Here is a 23,191-nt window from a genome sequence, read left to right on the forward strand (position 1 = left end):
GACTAGAAATTAGACCAAAAATACTTGGTAAGATTTTGTGTTTTTGAAACGCATGTCCCAAATCTGGCCTCCTTCTTTCCTCCTGTGCCTCAGTAACAGAAATACAGCACTAAAAGGGCTTGTAGCTTTAGAAAAATCATGCTTACCCCCCCTCCAAAAAAAAAAAAATAAATAAATAAACAAACAGCATGGAAACATATATACAAACATTTATGTGTTGTAGGATTGAAATATTCCCCATATGAACAGAATTATAACAAACAGAAATTCATGTTTTCTCCAACATCAGGTTGGGTTGTTTACATTTTCACACCTCCTGATTGAAATGACTGTAACAGAATCAGCGTGTGAAACTTTTTCATTAGTTTTCGCCTACCCCAGCACAATGAGCTCCCCGTACTTCACTGGCACTTTGGTGGACGAGGTGGTGGAGATGTTTTCCTGCTCCGGGGAATACATCGGGCCCTGCTGACTGAGGCTTGCAGGGGGGAGAGGTCGGACGGGATCCAACAGGGTGAGGCGGGACGGGGTGAGGAGGAAAAGAAGGTGACGTCGATCGAGCGGAGCAAGAGGAGGGGTGAGGAGGAGATGGAGAAGGGGAGAGGGGTCAGCTGATCCTCAGCTCCAGCCTCTCATGCTCCATGTGTTCGTGCGTTGCAGTGCCACCTGTCCTGCCCTGCAGGAAGAGACAGAGGAGACACACAAATAAAGCTCTGCTCGTTTTATTTACACTGACACCAAAGGAAGAAACACACACATTTGGATTACAAATATTACAAATTTTGCATTAGCAATTTCACCAGTCTTAAAAAAAAAAAATCAGATTTCAGATTTTTACTCTACAGAAAATGGATTTATTGGCTCTACACATGTTCATTATGTAGCTGCTTTGTGTGTTGCACCATTTATCTGCAAATAATTTTGGCATAATATTTCATGTAAAAATACATTGTTTTATATTTCATCACTAATTAAATTAATTAAGTGTATTTAACTGGCTGCTACTACTCCATTACAATGTTAAAACAAGGTTTTGCAGACTTAATAAAACTTGCAGGGCCAGTCCCAGGTTGAATGAGGCCCTGGGCAGAATTAGATTTTTGGGCCAACCTGCCAACACAACACCACACTTAGCAAAGATTTACTGCAGTTTTTGACAATATGTTGATATATGTCGCAGCCCTCATATGTACAAAATATTTAACACATTCCATTGAAGAAAATCGTACCTACAAAACCTTTTTGACCCTCTGAGTTAGAAAAATGACTGAAATGTTTTTTATTTAAGAACTACTGCTAGCTATAGATGCTGTTTTTGAGTTGTCCTCTGAAGTAAGCATCTGTGTACGACTTTCTGTACACAGGAAATCACAGAAAGGAGATAAGAGGGCATGAGAAACAGAATGCATTGGACTTCCTGCGGCGGCTTTCTGAAGCATATCGACGCAAGTTTGAGTCTAACTTGTAACCTTTTTGTAACACCTCCTTTTTTTCTCCCCACCACTCACTAGACGGCGAAACAGAGAGACGGATTTATCGTACAATTTATTTTATATCATGACTTCACTTCCAGGAAGCCTGCGCCGGGCGAAGCGGTGCATTTCTCCTACGATTCCCAGAGTGCCCATCTGCTGGGAGTTTCCACCACCGCAAATGCACACGGTGTGGGACGTAAAGTGTTTTTATTTATTTTTTCGACGAGTGAGGATGGGCAGGAGCAGGAAGAGCGATGAAGAGTGGGAGGTGTTCAAGAATTTAAATGCATCCAACATCTGAAGTCCAGATCGTTCTGGAAGGACTAATTATTTAAGTGCTTTACATGCACTACAAACCACAATAAATTGTGCTTTTCAGTGGGAACCATTAGGTGTACCCAACATGCACTAAGGTTTTATCAGCACCAGCTGTCGTCCTGCCCAGACACATGCTATTTTAAACATTACTGTCTGAAGGTAGAAAAACTGTTTTCTGCATCGACGAGCACAGTTTAAAAACATTATTATTATTCCAGCTCAATCAAATTCAAATAATTTTTTTGAAATCGTTATTTTGAACTTCAAAGAATACAGAAAAGTAGACTTTTCTAGCCAATACATGCATTCAAATACTGCTAAATAATTCATAATAAATAAAAGTTATAAACAGTAAATGTAGGTTACAAAATATGCATCGTGCAACATATTCCTCCAAAGAAGCTGATTTATTATTTAAAATTGCAAAAATGAATTTTTGTGTCCAAGATTTTCATACACTATATTGAATGCTAATGATTGTCACTGGATTATCTAATACTTTTAAAATGTGTACAAATGGAATTGCATGAAATAAATATTATGAAGGGTATTGAGGTTATTCGATCCAGAATAATTTGGGATACTTGTTACATTTCATGGAAAAAATAAAACCCAGCGGTCGCATCAGTGTCTTGTCTTAATGCCAAGGTAATCTGCTATGTTCATATTAGCTTAGATTTGTTTGTATTTAAAACAATTATTTTTCTAAACAAAAACAGCTTTTGCCAAATTCTCAGGAATCAAAGCAACATTAATTTTACAAACTGTGGTATTTTCAAGCTACGAACCAAAATTTGTAACTTTAACCAATTTGTTTCTTGTTGTAGCTCCAAATTTGTGCCGACGTTGATGCTTTTCAGCTCCCAAATTTATTTTCCCACTTGCTTCGTTATTTACAGTGGCTCTGTAAACAGTTTTTTTTAAATTATTGTTATTCACTAATCCCACAAAAGGCATAAAAAAATCGAACATGCACATTCTTTGCCGAACTGTCCAGCAAGTCTGAAAAACCCAAACTGAGCAGAAAAAGCCACAAAATAGCATCAATTGACTTGCCTTCAATTTTTTTTTTGTTGTTGTTTTAGAATAAGAAAAAATTAGAGAAAGTGTGCGTGTAACACACTGGTTGCTAATATATGCACCACAAAACCCCACAAAAAAAACAAAAAAACAACAACAAAGCACTGGTTTAAAGGGAACATTTAGAAAGTGTTCAGCGGTTCACTTTCAGAAAGTCAGCACTTTGTGCTGCGAACCTGCAACGTTCCCACACTCACACAGGAAGCGACATCATGTTGACATTAGCAACTGCTCTGTTGTTTGGTTGACCAATCTCAGGAGAATAGTTTCACTTGATCTTGTGCTGCTAAAATATCTCTGCAGGAGGGAATGTATTGCAGAGATTTACTCAGAAAAGGTGCGATCACAGGATCCAGAGCGGCGAGATGCTAAATTAATGCTACATTTTACACTTCAAGATTCCTAATGCTAGAGGATAAAGTTAGAGGACGTTTTATACGCAAATACAAACATTTCACATTGAGTTTCCTTGCTAGTAAAAATCCTACTGATGTCTTGGTGAAGGTTCTGCGGATAAAGATCTCGACGAAACATTATTATGACAGAAAGAAGACAAAACACTCCACATGTGATTTCAACAATATCGCTTTAGTACCTGAAGATTACGAGATGTGGAAATGAAACGTAAATGTGATTTCTTGATTTTATGTTTTTAACAAAAGGGCCAAAAGCTTACGGTCACATGGTTTCCATGCTTGTCTGGTTCTGTGGTTAGCTTTAATGTCAAAAGATATGAAAATTATTGTCGCTCTAATAGAGGTTTCATTCATTTCTATTCAGTGTTTGTTTTCCGGAATCGATTACTAAATTAGTTGATCGTTTCAATAATTGAGTCATCGCGATTAATTTTTCCTGCCCTTGTGTCGAGCCAGAAACGATGGTCCAGTACTGAGTAATGTACGAATTTATACCATTAATGAATTCATACTTTGTCCTCTCATTCCAACTCCACCTGTTTTGTAGCTGGACAAACTGATCAAAATTTTATCTTCCTGTTAAAAAGGAAGTTGTTCCTTTTCACTGTCGCCGCATGCTTACTAAATATGAAAGATTAATTCATCTTCCTTAGACGAATTTTTTTTATTGCCATATTGACCTGATTTTGACTGCACTACATTATAACCATGCTAAAATCCTAATGTATGTAGTTTAATTTAAATCAGTTTAAAAAATGACTGGATTGAACTGATGTTTCTGTTTTTCAAATTACGAATTGAGTTATTCAAACACACTGAATCGACCTGGATTGGTTCAAGGAAGCCATTTTTCTCTCTTGCTCTCTGTGTGTCATAGTTGACAATTCGGTGACATTTGAACATTATTTTGAAATCAGTGCAGATGTGAAGGTACACTCCTTCACAAATTGTCTCCCAGTCTCACCGCAGCTCCTGTGAAGCGGTAACACAAGAGTTTTAACGCTTGTTTCACTTCTGATCTATTTTTAAAACCCACATTTGACAAAGGAGCGATGAGCCGTTCTCCTCTCAGAACAAGGGTGGAGGTGAAACAATTAGTAGCAACATGGAGATAACGCCGTTGTTTCACACAGTTAAATTGTAAGCAGCTCTTCCGCAGCAGCATCTTAACAAGCTTGATTTCAGCAGATGGTTGGGGGAGGGCGGAAACACCTGAACTGCTTCCCTGGCGAAAAACGGGTTAATCCCACAAAACTCCAACAAAGTTATCAGAGGATCCACACAAACATAGCGAACTGTGCCTCATGCGTGCATAAGTATGTAGGGGTCTGAATAGAACTAGTAGCTGGACTTGCCAGGAATTGATCGCTTGAGTATGGATCCAGACAGTGTAGGGGAAAAGATTAATAGACCCGGCTGCTGAGAGTCCTGTAGCAAGAGTTTAGTCTATGGTTTTGTTAAGGATTACGGGCTTTTTTCTTTGGGTTGTCAATTTTGAGGAAACAATAAAAAAAGAAAAAAAAAAACATATCCCTACCATTTTACATTTTGCAGCCATTTCTGCCCACAGTTGTTTTTGGGAGGGGCGGGGGGAAATGCAAAGAATCTGCAACAGCAGGCTACACTGATGAGCTTAATGTCAATGAACGTATGCACAATACTAACAAGAGAGAGGAAAGCGCTGTAAAGGTCAGGGGAACAACGCCTTCAGCAGAACATTTGGTGCGCTGCTGATTTCCTAAAGGTAATTTTTAGAAGATGTGGAGGAAAAAAAATAACTGTGTCCTGAACATCTCTGGAACATTTCAGAATAAGATGTGCTCAGTTTCTCCTGCTCCAGGGACTGCGGATGAAAAACAGCCTGTTAGCTAAATCTGGTGCATTTGCACCCTGTCAAATACCCCACATCTATTCTTGTTCATCTCTGTCCAACTCTTAAACACACAATGACCAAATAAATCAAACGGAGGAGATGTTTAGATTGCTAACAAAAGCAAAATGAATTTCTGGGCGGTCTTTATTTTTAGATTCCACAGGACTGGAAATAAGTACGTAAAACCTTAAGAGAGAAATTAGCTAGCATGGATCAATGTCCAAGCAAAAAGAGATTCCTAAAGCTAACACACATCTGGACCAAGACTGAAAATAAGAGTTTACTGAGAAATTACAATAAAAAAATTATGGCTGAAACGATTAATCGAATCAATCGTGATTAATCGCTTTTTTTTTTTTTTTTTAATTTAAATAATCGTCACTAATTTAATAACTGGAGTCTGGACTGAAAAAAGGTCATTTGGTGAACAAAACAACAAATTCAGAGCAGTATTATAAAACCATACAAACAATATATAAATTCTTTATGATAAAGTCATAAGTGTCAGTTCAAGCTTCATCTGGTTCTGTACAATTCTGCATTTTAGGCAATAAAATGTTTATTTTCTTACTTAAAAAATGGAATTGAATTACTTGTTTATTTTAATTTTTGTTTTGTATTTAGGACTGAGTGGTTAAATGAAAAATTTGTAGAATGTGCCAATTCTTTAAGCCACTAACTGATTAATCGTCAGAATAAATAATTAATTGATTAATCAATTACTAAAATAACTAATAAAAATGCCATTACGATCGTAAAGATAAGTAATTTTTTTAACAACCTACAATACAGGGTTAAAGGAATATAAAGAGATTGTATTTTGGGGGAAAAAAAAAAAACTTACTTTACAGCTATTGTCCGCTATTCACTCGTGTTATGTGTGTGTGCGCAGTTTCTGAAGAGTGTGTGTCTGCACAGCTCTGCATGACACTAAAGCCCGGCATGGCCGCTTGCCAACTGCTGCTAAGCTACAGAGACACACAGCGCTGCAACAATCGAGCCGGGGAGCTCAGAGAGAGGCTGACTTTGCAGGCTGAGGTCACAGACTGTAGCAGCAAGCTGCTGACAGCACACAGAGCGACTTCATAAATCTCAACACAACCCAGCACAGGTGACACCTGCCACTCCAGCAGAGAGAGAGAGAGAGAGTGTGAGTGAGAAGTAGTGAGAGCTCGACATCTGACAAACCCACGGCACCCAATGCAACTGACATGAGGAAACACCTTGATTTATGCTGGTGAGGAAGCAGCAGTTGCGCCTTTGTTTACCGCATCGCCAAGCCAACCTGCAAACATGTCTGACTACGGCCTGTTTTAGTGCATAAAAACAAACACCGCACTCGAACACTATGTCCAGTTTTTTCTTGTTTTTGATTGAAATTCTGCACAGCGCTTCCTTTCATGTTGATTTATATCTTGAAACGGGACAAAATGAGTTCAGAGAAGGCAGAGGGGCTCACCGGCTTCACACCACTTTAGCTGATTCTGATTTCTCTAAGAGCTTTCAAAATATTTCATTTAGCCTTCCTACAGTGAGCTGTCAAATTTATTTATTTTTTTTTATGTAGAGCATTTTCATAACAACTGAAGGCAAGATAATTATTTGATTGTGCTACAAAATGTCTGAAAAACATATAATGCTGCCCCTTTAAACCACATTTGATTACTTTACGCCGGCTTTTTGCTGGCTGTAATAAAGTTACTGGAGCCCAGTCAAAGATACTTGTCTAGAAAACAAAGCCCAGCAAAAACTTTTCACATCAACAATTTTAAAACTTTGCTTGGAACCAAATTTTTTCCCCAAAATAATTACAGAATTATATATATATATATATATATATATATATATATATATATATATATACACAAGAGCAACAGCTGGATGACAAAGAATCCAGAGTCTCCAACATGATTGTGGTCTTCATTACTGGAAAGCGGTAAGAGTATCCTCGTGTTAAAGTGGGTTCAGAAAATCAATAAATAATTACGGATACTAGGAAGAAGCTCAGGGGTGATGATATGAGTCTGACCTTCTGGACATGCAGAGTGGTTCAGGACCAAACGGACCCACTGCTCTGCAAACACTACAAAACAAAGGATACGATCTCTAAATATAGAGACGGTTTTGAGCTGCTTCCTTCAAGCTTTAAAGTTATGTTTTGTGTATATTCTATAGGATATTAAAAAGGCATGAAGGCTGGATTTTAGTCCAAGATTGGATCCAACATTCCCCACGTAGCTTCATCGACATTTTTTAACCCGCAGAACTTGAGCGATGGCAGTAAAAGTATGTCCAGGCGTCTCCTCCTGAACATCTGTAGAAACTCGATGGTGACGAATTCACTTACACGCCAACCCTGTTTTAATCCGCTTCAATCAAACTGTAGTCGGTTTTTCTAGAAAGTCTGGTTCGTTTGGAAACTCTGATGTGGAGCAAAAGAAGTGAACTCTGGTCATCCTAAAAACATAGGTCTCGGTTCGGCTGAAGTGAACTCTGGTACTCTGGTGCTGTTTGCAAATGTGGATGCAGGACCACTGCAAAAGCAGGATGTGGACTGCAGGCATTCTGGGTAAATATAACCAAAACAAACACTAGCTAATTAGCGTTACTGGGAGAAATGGCTGGTGGCCTTTTACCACAGTAAAAGAGAAATCCTACAACCACTAATATCTGATGCTACTGCATTTTTGCTTACATTATGTGTCTTCTTCAAAGGTTTTCGAGTTGTTTTCTTCAGCGGTTCTTGCTGCAGCGCCACTGCAGCCGAGAAGGGTAACAGGTCGTTCAGTAGTTTGATTCTCGCCGGCTGCAAATGTCACTAAAGTTGTAATTTTGGTTCCCAGTCGAACCGAGACTATGGGACCATCAAGTGTGAAAGCAACCTGAACACATTACTCAAAGAGTTAATGAAGTTTTGCAAGCTGAGGTGAAATTTGGCATTATTTAGCACAATCTAAGCTGAGGGCGGATGACGGCTGTGTAAAACAGAAACCTGAAGGAGGAAAAAACAAGTTCATCTCCAGACCTGTGGCTGCTGTGATCTCTGTCAGAGCCCCTTTATGAATAAGACCCAGCAGATATCTAATCATCCCGGTATTGCTGGCTTTCACCACATCCTCAAAACACTGCGGCTTTAAGGCATCTCGCACCTTTCATGTCATCGGCGCAGAGTCGCGATGACGTGGGGCTCTGAAGCTCCCCGGCTGCCTCGCGCCGAGCCACAGAAATCTCTTCAAACGCTCGCAGCGGCCGCTTTCCAAAAAAACAGAAAGTCTACCTCGTCCCTCCTCTGCACTCTTTTCATGTCCGCGTCCCATGACTGCTGGTTTTGTTCCAGCTATTACGAGCCGTTGATTAGAAGAGAGGGGCTTTTATTTTAGTTCTTTTTTTTTCTTTTTTGCTACACAAACTGAAGTCGAGCACGTCATATTTCCAGGCCTCCTCCACTCCCGCCACACTTCCTCCGCTTCCCACAACTCTCTTTTAGGAGACGAGGGACAGAACAAGATGCGAAACTGTTCTCTACAGAGTGGTTCTGATTATGGATCTGCAAACAGTTTACCTGGAGGTTCGTGCGTCCTTGGAAGCAAACGTGTGTTTCGCTGACGTGAATCTGGGCGAACTGCACAAAGTGTAATGGAAAAAAAAAGGTAGAGATGGATGGAAACAGAGGACAGCGTGGCCCATTCCTGTTCAGATATTTCTAATCAGACTTTCAAAACACACAGTCTTCTCTGACCTAACTATTAACATTTGTCCGGACATCAGAGCTCTAGAAGTTCAAGCGAAACTTATAAATTCAGATTGGGAAAGCAGATTGTAAGCGCGTGTCAATACCGGGTCTGACAGCATGGAAATCAAGGTTTTAGCCTGACTCAACATGTCTACAGTCCTCTTACAGAAGTTTGGATTTATTGTTTTGACAGCTGTTTTAGTGAATAATAAATAAATCTTTCAGAAATTATCTCATGGCAGTTCTGCCAGGTTCTGGTAGTAAAAACGTCTCACCTCGTCAGCATTAGGGTTAATATTAAAATACACAAATGAATCGACCTGGCTTTTGTTTTTCTTTTCTTTTTCTGTCTCGCTAACAGATTTATGACACAAAGGTCATAAACCTCATACAGATGAGGTATTGTGATTGAGAAGCCGCTTTTACGATTCTCGATCACATCATGTGATGTTTTCTGTCTGCTGTTAGTTTAAAACCCATTTTCACTGAGATGGTAAAAAACATTACATTTATAATGGTCATACCGAGAAAAATGTGGTGATTTGAAGACAAACCTTACAGTCCAAATGTCCTTTTTTGCTCTTAATCTAAATACAATTTGTCTGGAGTCGTAAAACATACACGAGTCAATATGAACTGTATTCATTTAGGTCTCAAAACTAATAAAAAACAGAGTTTTATAAGAGGCTTGTTTCACATTTATGAAAAAAAAGTATATGTCTGTTGTCTATATATTAAAGCAAGTTATTAGGAGTTATTTTAATACTTCATTATATTTTGACTACTTATTCTCATTACTGTAACCCTTAATCAAACCAGTACTGCATAGAGCGACCTCCTGAAAGGATTATGATCTGTTAGTCACAAAACCACATTTTGTTAGAGCAAAATGTGAGCTGACATCTAGGGGTGCGTTCACACTGCAGCCTGAAGTGACCCAATTCTGATTTTTTGGCAATTCCGATTTTTTTGCCGGGGCCGTTCACACTGCCAGTAAATGCGACCTGTATGCATTCTGCAGTGTGAACGGGCAAACGACCTGAAAGTGTCCCGCATGCGCAGTAGAGGGCGCAATAGCGTCAGCATTCTAAGTGTTCTCCCAACCGCCATAAAAAGAAGAAGTGCTCAGTGTTTGTGGAAGTAAACATGGAGGCTAATGGTGGAGCTTAGCTTACATATTTGAAGTTGTTGTCCCGCCGGAGCAGCATATTAACAACTTAATCCTCATATAGTCCATCATGGTTGTTGTTTTTCTTCCCACTTGCGTGCATCAGGACGCAGAATAGTGAGATTTGTTGAGAAACAATGACATTCAGTTCGGATGAATGTGACCTGGACGTTAGGTCGCATTTGAATCGGATACGTATCGGATATGGGTCACATTCGAAAAAGAATCCGACCTGTGCTGTTCACACTGCCATGAAAAGATCGGATACAGGTTGCATTACGTCAAAAAAATCGGAATTGGGTCACTTCAGGGTGCAATGTGAACGCACCCTATTTAGTACCGGTTGTCATGGATGAACAATTACGAAAAGAACAAAACCGCAAAAGTATGAAATGGCCAAGAAGAAATAAAATGTTGAAATAAAATGTCAGAAACACGGAAAAAGGACATAAAGAAAAGAAAATAACATTAAGTAAGTAAAATAAAAAATAACTGTAAGGAGTCCCAATACGTGTAGGAAAAATGAAAACGTCATAAGCTGTCAGTTTTTATGTCCTAACTGTAAAAAATGACAGCTACCTTTTGCTAAAAGCTCTTATTTTATCTCTTTAACGCCACTTGTTAGGAGTTTTTTTTTTAATACAGAGTGCGAGTTCATGAGTTTTCCTATTTTTAGCCTAAAGTTGTAAACTGTCCTGTTTTTAAGCATGTCAGCGTTGATTTAATTTAGGTCTCAAAGTTGACTTTACTCCGAGTTTTAAGGCAACCTTTGAACTTTTGTCTCTACAGCAAGTCAAAGGACTTAAAATTCATTACAGTGAACACATTCAGAGGCTGGACCGATCATGAAAAGGTCCAATGTAATGTAAAGGAGCAACTCAGCTTCTCCACAGAACCACCCGCTGCTAAGAATCCAGCAGACCTCCCCTTTAACAAAAGCTCCCTTTTTCAAACTTCCAATCCACTTGAACCATGTCCCACTTGTAAAGTGCAATGACTGAGGTTGCTTAGTGGGGATAAAAAGCCATGTGCTTAACCTCAAAACACTAACAAACAAGTCTTTGGGAGAGAAAAAAAAGTAATAAAGCATCACTGCAACGATACAATCACTGTTTTTCTTTCTTTTTTTTAATTCAGTAAATGTCATTGCGCAAGAACTTGCAGGTCATTATTTGTTGAATTCCAGTGACAGAGTGATCTCTCTGTACAATAATATGATTTAAAATAAAATCTTGTGTGTATTATAAGCCTGGCGGGCCACCAGGCTTTACTTGTGCCCCCACCAGGCTAAGCATTGCTTATTTGTTCAAGTCTTTCAAAAATGTTTGCATTTTTTAAGATTTTATAGTTGGTGTTCAGGTATTACTCTTCCAATCTTTCAATAACAGATAATTATTAAGTGATATTTTCAAATTTCCTGTCAACTTTAAACATTTTTTTAACTCAGAAACCCAACAGGCTGCAGGATGAATAACTGCCCTAGCACACAACCACCGGACTTAGCAAGTTTTCTGGGATAAACTTTGTTATACCATCAAAAAGTTTTATTCAACCAGAAATAAAACTGGTTTCCCCCAGTTTTATCAGTACATAAGATGCACTGATCTTATGCATCAGTGCATCTTATGTTTAGGGATGCACCGATCTGAGCCAATATCAACATCACACCGTAGTTAAACTTCCCACAATCCTTTGATGCATCACTATCGCAAGTAAACACTAAATGACCAACCTCCTCTACTCCCCTGGAAACAAATGGCAATAAAATGGAAATAAATATCGGTGGTTAATATCAACCAAATTTCAATTATTGGACCTATTCCGATATATTAAAAAATGACTAATTTTGGGTGATGCCGATGTCACTTATGATACTAATCCCTGTTTGACATAGTTTGAGAGAGAAATCATACCAAAATCGGTAGGTCAGAACTTTACAAAATAAGTAATTGGAGCCAACCTCAAAAACAGAAATTGGTTCAATAAAATAGAAATTTCAGTTTTTTTGTGTTTTTAAATTTGTCAACATTTTTTTGACGAACACCAACAGTATGTCGTATCATCAAAAAAAAAAAAAAAAAAAAAAAAGTTTGAGTTTGGATCTAACTTCTCCTACTTCCACGTTTTGCAAGTGCAAGAATGTTTGGCTTAAATTAGTGAGAGGACATATCGATAAAAACGTTTGTAAAGTACTACAAAGAGACCCCAGGATCCCAACTTCAATGGCGGTGTAACCATCTATAGTTAGCTTGAAATACCTCCAGTTAAAGCGGATTTCAGAGGAGAGGAGCTCCACATGAAGCGAGCCGGTCCTACATCAGAGCTGTGGTTCCAAACCCTCAACTTCCTGCGTCAAATGGCAGCTGCGTGGCGGGAAAGCCACCGGGTCTGCAGCTCATCAGAGAGAAACCTCTTAAGTGGCCGTCTCGTGTGTGATTGTCACATTTGGAAGCCAGATCTGAGTGTGACGCCTTTCAATTCGCCACTGGATTATAGCTGCTGCCTTCAGGAGCAGAGCTGGAGTCATGTTCACTGATGGAGTGTTGGATTTAAAAAAAAAATCAGATTCATGTCTTTTGCTCCCAAAATGAACTTGCTAGTTTTCTAAACTAACTGGTGATTAGAGGTTTAATGTTAATTAGAGGCTGGGGGGCAAGAAAAACAAACCTATATTAGATTCAGTTACATTTATTGCCAACGGAAAAGGATGTATTAAAAAGGATCTTGGAATCTGACGGTCTTGGAACAGAAAGCTTCCTAAAATTTCTTGGAAAAGTTTTCCGAATGGCATTTAAGACAGAGAATTAGGCAGCACATCATGCTGAAGGCCTACACTGTCTGACCACAAACCTCATGCTCGATGTTGGTCTTAAAAACAGTTTAATGCTAACAACACTCAAGCACAAACCCTACAATTTACGGTTGAGTGTTTTTTGTTGTTGTTGTTTGTTTTGTTCCATTTCAGAGTGGGAAGCAGTAAACACACTGAACTCTCCTTTTTTCTGCCTGAAAAAAGGAGAATTTCAGGCAGATAGACAGGAGTGCGAGGATGTGGGTTGATGGATGGGCCTGGTGTCTGTGGGTAGGGTTACAGGACCGGGTCAGAGGAGAGGGATTGGTTTACACATGTTGAAGATAGGACTCCTGATGCCTCGGAAACTGATCCGTGTGGTGGATCTGGCAAAACCCAATGCCAGATCCTCTTTCCCATTTTTTTTTTACCTTCCATTTTGTCTCCTTCTTGATTTAACTGATCCAATCAATGACTTCATTTTCCCCTGCGACACAGAAAGAGGATGAGCGTCTCTAGCTGTTGTCAAGACACTAGAGCTGTTTTTAGCATTTTTTAAATTATTATTACTAGTTATGTGAACTTTCTTATGTTGTTTTTAATGCTGCCACTACAAGGGCCTTAAGTGGAAGATTACAAAACTATTAGAACAAGCTGGTCAGAGACGGGAACTGAGAAATCCCACCACCAATCTAAAAATGCCTAAGTCAACAGCATTTCATTCGATAAACCTTTATAAGTTAAGTAAAAGTCAGATAAAGGTTTTCAGATTTTTGCTTGTATTCATACAAGCCAATAACATTTTCTTCATGTTTCATTTAAACTACTGTCTCGTTTAAATTATACAACTATAACATTTTTCAAAATGTTTTGTATGTGTTAAAAATCCTCAAAACACAAATTTGACAAAAAACGAAATGGAAAAAAATAAATAAACTAATAAACGGATTTAGCAATTGATTAATTGTTAACTGGAGACTTAAAAATGGCCAATTGTTGAAAGAACATACTCAGAACAGTAATTAAGCCAAAATGGAACAAAATGCACACATTTTGCATTTAAGATAGAAGAAAAACTTTCGCCTGTAAATGTTTTCTATAGCCATAACTCCTCAGGTGGCATAGTTTTAGCTTCACCTGGTTCAATGTCAGTAAAATATATTGTCTTTCATTGAGCCCCTTTTGCTATCCGATTATTATAACAGTATTTTAAAAACCTTGGTATGTTTAATATTAACCAGCCAATGCCTTTCTCACTCCCGTTTTATTTTAGCATGGGTTTCCAGACAGAATTGATCACATTTACTAAAATTATTTTTTTCACATACTGCAGGCTTGCTGTTTCTTCAGGACTAAATGTGTGAGAACACTATTTTTAATGAGCGACTGTGATGAAGTGTTTCCCACACTAGTAATTCACTCTGACAGAAAAAAAGGTAAATGTGGACAGAAACTCAAAGCAAGGCACAAAGTAAAACATTTTTTGTAGTATGGACATATTTAACCTTTCCTTTCTCTTTTCACACATATTACCTAAAAGATGACAATGACAGTAGTAATTGAGGATTAAATAATAACGGCCATCTTTCCGTTTTTACCAGTGTGGTTATCTGGCAACCTGAACACGTCAAATCTGAATCTGGCAAACATCTTGCGTTAATTCTTCATCCTGCTCACACTTTCTTCTTCTGGTGTGAATTGGATCTCAGAAGCAAGGCTGCAACACCTCCTACATTTTTTAAATCTAATTTTTTTTTTCGTCTTTGCATGTGGAGATGTTTTATGGGTTCGGCTGTCTTTAAATAGTGACCGTCTTAAATCCAACCGGACACGATCAGAATCATTTTTCCTCCTACGTCGGATCTCCAGTCTTAAAAGTAAGCTGGTGCAATAAAATACAGTAGTGTAACCCAGAGAAACCTTGGATCAAAAGAGGGCTTTAGGAAAGGAAGACCTGCTGCCTGCTGCAGAGTTACAGAAAATAAATGGTTCAAAAAATGAATTAAACTCTTAAAGTGCACAGACAGATGAGACTTCATTAGGGACACAAATCAGGGTGAATTCTTAACGTGTTGCTGTGCAGCAGCTAGAAATGGAGAACTGATTAAAATAAATCTTTATGTTCATATTACTCTGAAATAGACTTCATGGGATCCAAAAAAGCAACATATCTCCCTGGAGTTCGGTCTGCTCGGAGGTGATTTACAGAGAGTCAGCGTGTCGATGTACACAGGAAGTCCCAATTCCCTCTCCACTCTCACTCCTCTCGTTCTCTCTGGTCCCAGGAGGAGTTTTCTGCTGTTCCTCTGAATGTATGGCTATAGGAGGTCCTCTATTTGCACGTCGATGAATGCAAATGGAAACTACATGAGTCTCGTTAGATACCATCCAAAGGAAAACAGGAAATGAGGAAAGACACGATAGACAGAGATGTACATTAAAACTGATAAGTAAATGTCTTTCATCTGGAGATCTATCTTTATCAATTAAAATAAAAGGAATAGAACAATATCAAATCTGTTAAAATAGTGATTGTAGCAGTCCAGTCAAAATCAAAACACGATAGCCTGGCCTTTCTACGCTATTCCACTTAGTTCAAATCTCCCTTCACTTCTCTGTCTCAACTTTCTACCAGAAAAAGTGGATTTTTCCAGTATATTTTCTACCGGGCCAATCAGCAAACAGAAGTAGCTGTGAACGATGAAGTCGATTTTCTGCACTGTTTAATAATTGTAGTCTGCCTGTGGTTTTAGAAATGGCAGTTTTGGAAGTGAAGGAAACCGTTCAGTCTGTGTTGGTCCAAATATTGAATTAACATTAACGTTTAGCTCGACACTTTTCTCTTGGTCGCGGAGACAGCACAGGTCCTTTCCGGAAAGCTTAATAGCGTCGAACAAGGCCAAATGTTAGCGAATGAGTAAAACTTAAAACTTAAACAGAGTCCTCGCCTCCAGGAAGCAATCGTTTCCCAATAGCCGAGGGGCCAGACCCTCTGTACGAATCAAAGAGTAGGAAAAAAAATGCACTTTTCAAAACACTGAGATGTGGACAATTGTGACTCCAGTAACAAACTTCAAAACATGATTCTCTTGAAGTTATTTTATGACTAAATCTTGAGGTATGCAGACGCTGGAACTTTGAAGTGCTCAAAGTGCGTCACCAGGAGGGTTTATGGTGAAAATCACATGCAAAGAGAAAATGTCAAAGATTTTCACCAAAATACCAAACCACATGCATGAAACCAAAACAAAGAGACAATAAAATAACTAACATGTGAGGCATGGAAAGCCATTTCCACAGAATCTTACGTTGTTCTTATGCTCCAAAAGAGAGCAGCGAAGGACAGACGTACAGATCTAAAAGGGAAACGGATTCTTCTGAAAGGTAATCGAATCGCTTCACCAAGAACATAAAGATTCAATTACTGCTACCAAACAGCTGAAAGAAGGCTGCCACACTTTTCCATTGATTACAACATACACACATTGTCTCTAGTGCACTGACTTTAGATCGCTCTGCACTGAAGCCATTTTTAAAATCTACAGCTACAAAAACTAAAACTGTGTTTTCCCACTGAGATCAGACCTAAAATCTGATTCCCATCTTGTAAAGTCAAATGAAGCTCATAAATCCAGGCCCTGAAATTCAAAACAGCTGCTTTTCAAATGAGTACTGATTATCTTGAAAGTAATAAAATATTTATTATCATTTACGCTCATTTTGTTGAGCTCTTCTCAGTGCAGACACTCCTTTGCTCTTTGAAAGTCAAGAATACATGTAAGAATATCAAAACCTTGTGCGTGTAAAATATAAGGCAGTGTTGTTGGTGAGCGTGACGATGATCAAATCCTCGTGATGTCATTCCCACCACCGATTCTTGACTTCCAAGAAAAGCAGAGCGCAGGCGGGCTGCTATTGGGTGGTGTTCGAACAAACCTCTGTTGATTACCCAGAACAAAGACATACCAGGAGAGAAATGCATCCCAACGAGATGTTCGTTCCCACGTGAATTCACTTTAAATAAGAGATTTCAATGTTGTGATTGCACCTGTTTAAAAGTAAGGGGTTGGTCAAATCTGATGGAGTAGATTTAGCTGGTAAATGTCAGGACAAGATTCAAGAGAAAGGGCCAAACTGACTTATGTTTCTATGGCAACTTTGACTGGAGTGGAAATCCAGTGATGTTGTTTTCACTCAGGTTATATATATATATATATATAAGATATATATATAAGATATATATATATATATATATATATATATATATATATATATATATATATATATATATATATATATATATACATATATGAAATATTATACTATTTATACTATTTAGGCCTGGTTCTAATCAATAATAAGTAACAAGTTTCACTTCCGTACCTAACTATGGGTTCTCATTCTTGTCTTTCACAACCCCATTTGGAAAGAAAATAAGGAAGGATTAAATGTGATTCATTTATTCAAGCAGATTGATTGAATAAATAATCAATCTTCAGTAAAGAAGATTTGTTGATCTCCCTATGTGGAACTAAAGCGGATGACAGTCAACCAGGAAGTGTTGGTGAGGACTTATGATGCATTCACACCAAAACGCGTTACGCGCGTCAAAAATGCATCCAGCGCTTCAAGTTTGACACGTGTGCACTCTGAATGCAGACGCTTGACATTTTGCCCTACACCTAGCACTTCGCCTGTCTGGTTTACATTCAAAGTCTATGTGGAGGCGCATTGAGTGCACGTCAGATGAGTCAGCTCTACCCGTTCTTTTCCGCTGGACGCTCTTGACACATCAAATGCTCAAAATGCTCCAAACGGCTCAATCACACTGCACTAGATGGTCTGAAATGCACCTCGACATAGACTTTGAATGTAAACCAGACGCGCCTGACGCTCAAAACGTGTTTGCTGTGAACGCACCATGAGAACCAAACTAAATATGTTCCAGTTTCCAGTTGACAAATTTATAAACTTCCCCTATTTTCACGCTCAGCGATCAGGCTAACATCTATTAGCATTGTATGCTAATAAGCTATTTCTATGCAGTCTGTACTATTAAAAAAATGTAGCAACATGCTGTTACAGGAGTTGGACAATATTTTCTGTGTGTGTACAAAATTGGATGAGATACAAATCTTTTAAAGTACAAAAAATATTTGTGATTCCAGCTATCAGTAAACTTCTAATGGAGGTCAGCCATATTGGAATTTGAGGTCAAAATTAGTTTGAAAGCTCTCATTTATCCACCTGGAATTTCAACTACTAATGAGTTTGAGTTAATTTTTCCAACTTCAAACTTGGACATTTCAATTTGAGATTAAACATGTAACAACTAAATCACATCCTCTCATCCGTATGTATTGCTTTTGTTTTGTTTGATGACCAAACTGAAAACATTGGTATTTCCTGAGGCAGTACTAGTTATAAAAAGCCGAAGGAATATATCTTGAATGGAGTATTTTTATGTTTGTTCTCAGCACTTGAGAACTAATATAAGATGTATATTAATCCAGCTTCTATACGTCATGGTGGCGTCTTGACATTTGACCCAAAACAGCAGCTTAAATTCACGAGGACGATTTATTAACCACCCCACAAAAAACAAATCTGTCTTCAGGAGACTGATCCTGTTTTGTCTGAAAGTTGAGAAAAGCTGTAACACTCATAAGTCCAACCACCATAAATGCAAACCGTCGACTTCTGGGAAATGACTGATGCACATCCTGTTCGCTCTGGATGTGCATAGCACATGTTCTCAAAAACAGCAACTAGGAAATTAATTATCCCTAGATCATTTGTCATTTTTTATGTGAGCGGAGTTAGATCCCCCTCTCCCCACTTTTATGAAAACATAGTGTTACAGGAAATCCACATTCAGTGGTATCAGGGCTCTCTTGGCCAACTATTAGGTCACACCAGGGATCTCATAAACTCCTAGAAACACCAGAAACACTTCCTAATACACTGTTGCCAAAACAGTTTCTCTACAGCTCTGTAAACATATTTCAAACCTTTACTTACAAATTATTTGGCTGCCAAAGAGTCAAACTTTGGTATGTTTTAAATGTGTCTCTGGTACAGCTTCTGTTAGCTTTCAAAGTTATTCCTTTCTTTGTGTTTGAGTAAGACAGAAAACTGCTCAGTGTGTGCTTAAAATGTAAAAAGGTGGTCAAGTAAAGATGGCGAAAAAGTGTTCAAATCAAACTGTTATATTTGGCATTTTTCAGAAATAGGAACACATTTAAGCTTTGCAAAAGGTTTGTAAGAAAGTGCCTGAACATAATATTTAAATTGGGTCACATTCGTTTATCTCTTTAGTTTGTCTGAATATTAGATTTAGGCTTGTTTTCACACTTAATGGTCCGGCAGACTCGGTTCGATTGGGGGCCAAAATGGAAACATTTGTTAAATTTTCATCTGCTGCCTTTTTGTTTTCACACTGCAAACAAACCAACCTTTAGAAAAACCTGTTCACCCCCTCACCTGTGGTAGCGCTGCACCAAGAACCACCGAAGGAAGCAACTCAAAAACCACTGAAGAAGACATTGATCTCATTTCCTCCTTTTCAAAAAGTAAACAGAAATAGAGTGGCGTGAGATTTAAGTAGTTGTAGAATGTCTCTGTTGTCTTTGTCAAAAGACCATGAGCCTTTCTCCTGGTAGAGTTAGACTCTTGCATTTGTCTTGGTTGTATTTACCCAGAATGCCCTACGCTGTAGTCCACTTAGTGCTTTTGCAGCGCCGAGTGGTCTGCTTGGCATTTGAGCCGCGCCAGAGATCACTTCAACCAAACCGAGACCTAGGTTTTTAGGCGGACCAGAGCCGAAGCGACTAGGTTGTAACAGTGGCATCATAAGCTACTCTGTCTCTAGAGTAACCCAACGTTACAGCCAGAAAACACACATCTTTAGCTTAATTCAATCAGGACATAGCCTTTCATAGTCCTCACTGGAACCACTCTAGTCCTAAAAAAAAACAGAACTGGAGTCAGACCCTTTGGTGCCAAATTCCTGCTGAGCATTAAATTAACTCTTCATAACAAACTACCGGTTGCTCTGGAGCTTCCATGGGATTGGCATCTTCATAGACTCCAGGATCCAGAATACGACCCCAGCAGGGCGGGGGAGGCCGAGGCGTGGTGTTCACCTTCAGACTGAATGAACAGCCGAGTGGATGAGAGCAGACGTCAGAGTGTGAATCTGTGGAGCTACGAGGTGAATCTGACTCATGACTGAGGTCAACTAATCATTCCCTTCTCTCTGCTGCGCTTCGCTAATGAAAGCAGCTCAGGAAAAGTAATTAAAAGCATTTGTGGTTCTGCTTCTATTTTTCTATGAATAATGTTGGGAATATTTGAATCAGATTTTCCAAAATCTGACTTTGATTAGCTCATAAAGTAACAACTAATGACTTTTGTAATCTCTGTCTTCAGCTTGTCAGATCTATGTTTACAAGCTACATCTTATAACCACTTGCTGCCCTACTTGAACTGGAACCAACAAATGGTGCATTACTAAAAAGGATTCGGATTGTCTACTGCACAGATTACCCTACTTAGTGCCAAGAAACAGACTACCTTAGGATTCATCTCATGCACATTTTTCTACAGTCAAACAAGAAGACATGAATCTCATTTCTGAGAATAAAAACCAGCACGGAAATAATGATATAAGGCAACAAGCAAAAATATCTGAAATGCCATACTTCATGGACAAAAAAATATGCAAAGAAGTAACAATTAAGAGTAGAGCTGGAGTGAACATTTCTTTTTTTTTTGGTGTGTGTGTGTGATCATTTCCATCCGGTAGATTCTACCAAAATGAATCAGCGTAGAACAGGAATGAGCGAGTTAAAGGCATCAAGTTGTGCAAGTCATTTGAAGTTACAGTTCCAACACCTCACCAGCTTTACCACTCCAACAGTTTAAGATATTTTTCAATGAGATGCCATTCTCTAGCTGTACATAGCAGGTTAAAAGAAACTTGTTGGCATTTTTGCACTCTATCAAGTGCAAAAAGGAAAATCTCTGTTTGGTCTTGATTAGACTTGACTCTGGTTGAACCTTATTTTAGCTACCAGCTACATAATTCTAACAAAGGGGGAATAGTTTGTAAAGTGATATTAATGGATTTTACTTTGATTTAATTTGCTGGTATTTTACGTCAGAGTATCAGTATACATCCTGTGATATCAGAAGAAGATGTATTTGTAGTTCATGTTTGAACATAGCTAAAAGGTATGACACAATTTACACTAAAGGTTTCAGGAACAGGTTTTTTCTGAGGGACTGCGACAGAAACAAGAGGTTTCTGTTTGCAATTTCCGGTGCCGATTTTCCCTTGTAGCTGTTTTAGGGTGTTTTCAAACCTGACAGTCCAGTAGACTCGGTTGTAATGGGGTCTAAGTAGCAACATTTGTTACATTTTCAGCTGGTGTGGTTTCCTTTCACACTACACTGTCTAACAATCCAAACTCTTTGAATAACCTATTCCCCTCCACGCCTGTGGTGGCACTGCACTAAGAACCTCTGAAGGAAACAACAAGGAAACCTTTGAAGAAGACATTGAGAGCCAACATCCTTTTTGACAAAACGTAAACACAATCAAGTGGTGTTGAATTTTTGCGGTGGTAGGATTTGCCTTTTGTCATTGGTAAAAAAAAAAAAAAAAAACACAAACCATTTCTCCCACTAGCACTAAGCGTTTGTTTTGGTTGCATTAACCCAGAATGCCCTACGCTACAATTTGCTTCCTGCTTTAGGAGCGGTCTCCGGTCTGCTTGACGTTCAGATATCTATTCGAACCGCACCATAGTTCACTTCAACCAAGTCAAGACCTAGGTTTTTGAGGCAAACCACAGTTCACTTTTTTGGCCTTATCAGAGTTTGATTGATTCACACTTCCCCAAAAGGACAGTCTTTTAGGCAAACAAAACAGAGTTAAATTAAAGTGGACTAAACAGGACTGGTGTAAATGTAACCATAAAAGAGCTGCCTGCTGGTTTTCCTGAGAGCTGTGCCTGGAGGAGACAATCCTGTGACAGACGGCGGGGAGGGTTCGAATTACAGCCTCATCAATGATTCAGTGGGCAGAACGCCGACTGCGGTATACTGTGCACACATACAACTAACAGTCTTGTTGGACATGACACAAATAAGCGAGGTCTTGGAGCAGCACAAACAAAAATCATAACACAGTCAGAGTGCGGGCTTACAGTAAAAGCACCCAGGTGCCTGTGTGTTGCACGCAGTCAGACACTGATGCATGTCATGATAAACATGTCTGGATATGAAATCTTATAGGTTTACTATGAAAGATGATGTTCCTGTTCTTTTTAGCCTCATACATAGGAATCCAGTATCAGCGTCCAGTCAGCGGCTGCATGCTGCAACGCTTCTCTAATAAATAACAGTGACAAGGATGATAGAGGCTACACATTACGTAAGCAGACGTATGTCCCCACAGCACTGCTTGAACAGCCATGTGTCATCTCTAGATTGTATAAAACATGCACTGTGGCAGGACTTAAAGCATCTGACAGCAGAGCTCTCATCAGGGGTCAGAGTGTACTCAAACATTTCTAATCATTGGTTTTTGACATAGTTTTTAGTGTTTTATGATTTAAAATAGCTGAAAATGAGACCCGTGGAACCACTTTAGGGTCTTTTAGGAAAAGATTCAGATGATATGAGAAGAGATGAAAATAAATTTGCTTAACGGAAAGGTGGTAATTTCAGTAAAAAGTTTTGCCCCTAGGTTTAGGTTGTTTTTTCAGTCGTATCAAAACCAACAACCAGATGAAGTAGTCGGAGCATGTTTTTTTAATGATTATCGCATGAAGAAACTTATTCATGTGTGATTTCTATTGCGTTTATTAATTGATGGAAACATTTCTCAAAATTGTGTTTTTACTACATTAGCGAAATATTGACAAAGTTTTGTGCACATTTGTATAGGAAACGCAGTAACTAATTGCTGAGCTGAAAAAGCTGATATTTAACCCGATTTTAAGTTTTAACAATATAAGAAAATTAAAGTTATGTAGCATGAAGGAATAATCTCACTCATGACATTTCAGTGGAAAGGGACTAACTTAACATATGTTCTTAATGATGAAAACTAATCTAAACTATCTAATCTAATTACAGTTACATCACTTTTGCTTCTTGCAGTCCTTTTCTTTCCTTACATCTTGGGAAGAATTTGAATGTTTATTATTGTCAGGAAGTTTAATTTTATCCCAGGTTCTTGCTATGAGTTTTCAGAGGTCAAATCCATCCGCCCCAGCAGGACTTCCTGACTTCACTTGGCTCTGGAGCCTTCAGTGACACACAAAGTC

General features: G+C 38.7%; 1 protein-coding gene across 1 annotated transcript in view; it reads right to left on the bottom strand.

Moving 5' to 3' along the window:
* Positions 1–23,191, bottom strand: part of peli1b (pellino E3 ubiquitin protein ligase 1b) — a 46,547-nt gene that overhangs the window by 17,651 nt on the left and 5,705 nt on the right. Inside the window, exon 2 of the mRNA XM_014980183.2 lies at positions 377–676. Within this exon, the coding sequence (XP_014835669.1) occupies positions 377–459 (83 nt within the window). The 5' untranslated portion in view covers positions 460–676. The remainder of the gene's footprint in view (positions 1–376; positions 677–23,191) is intronic.

The sequence above is a fragment of the Poecilia mexicana genome, unplaced genomic scaffold (genome assembly GCF_051168715.1).
Source record: "Poecilia mexicana isolate PSO_F unplaced genomic scaffold, ASM5116871v1 scaffold_15, whole genome shotgun sequence".
Lineage (NCBI taxonomy): Eukaryota > Metazoa > Chordata > Actinopteri > Cyprinodontiformes > Poeciliidae > Poecilia > Poecilia mexicana.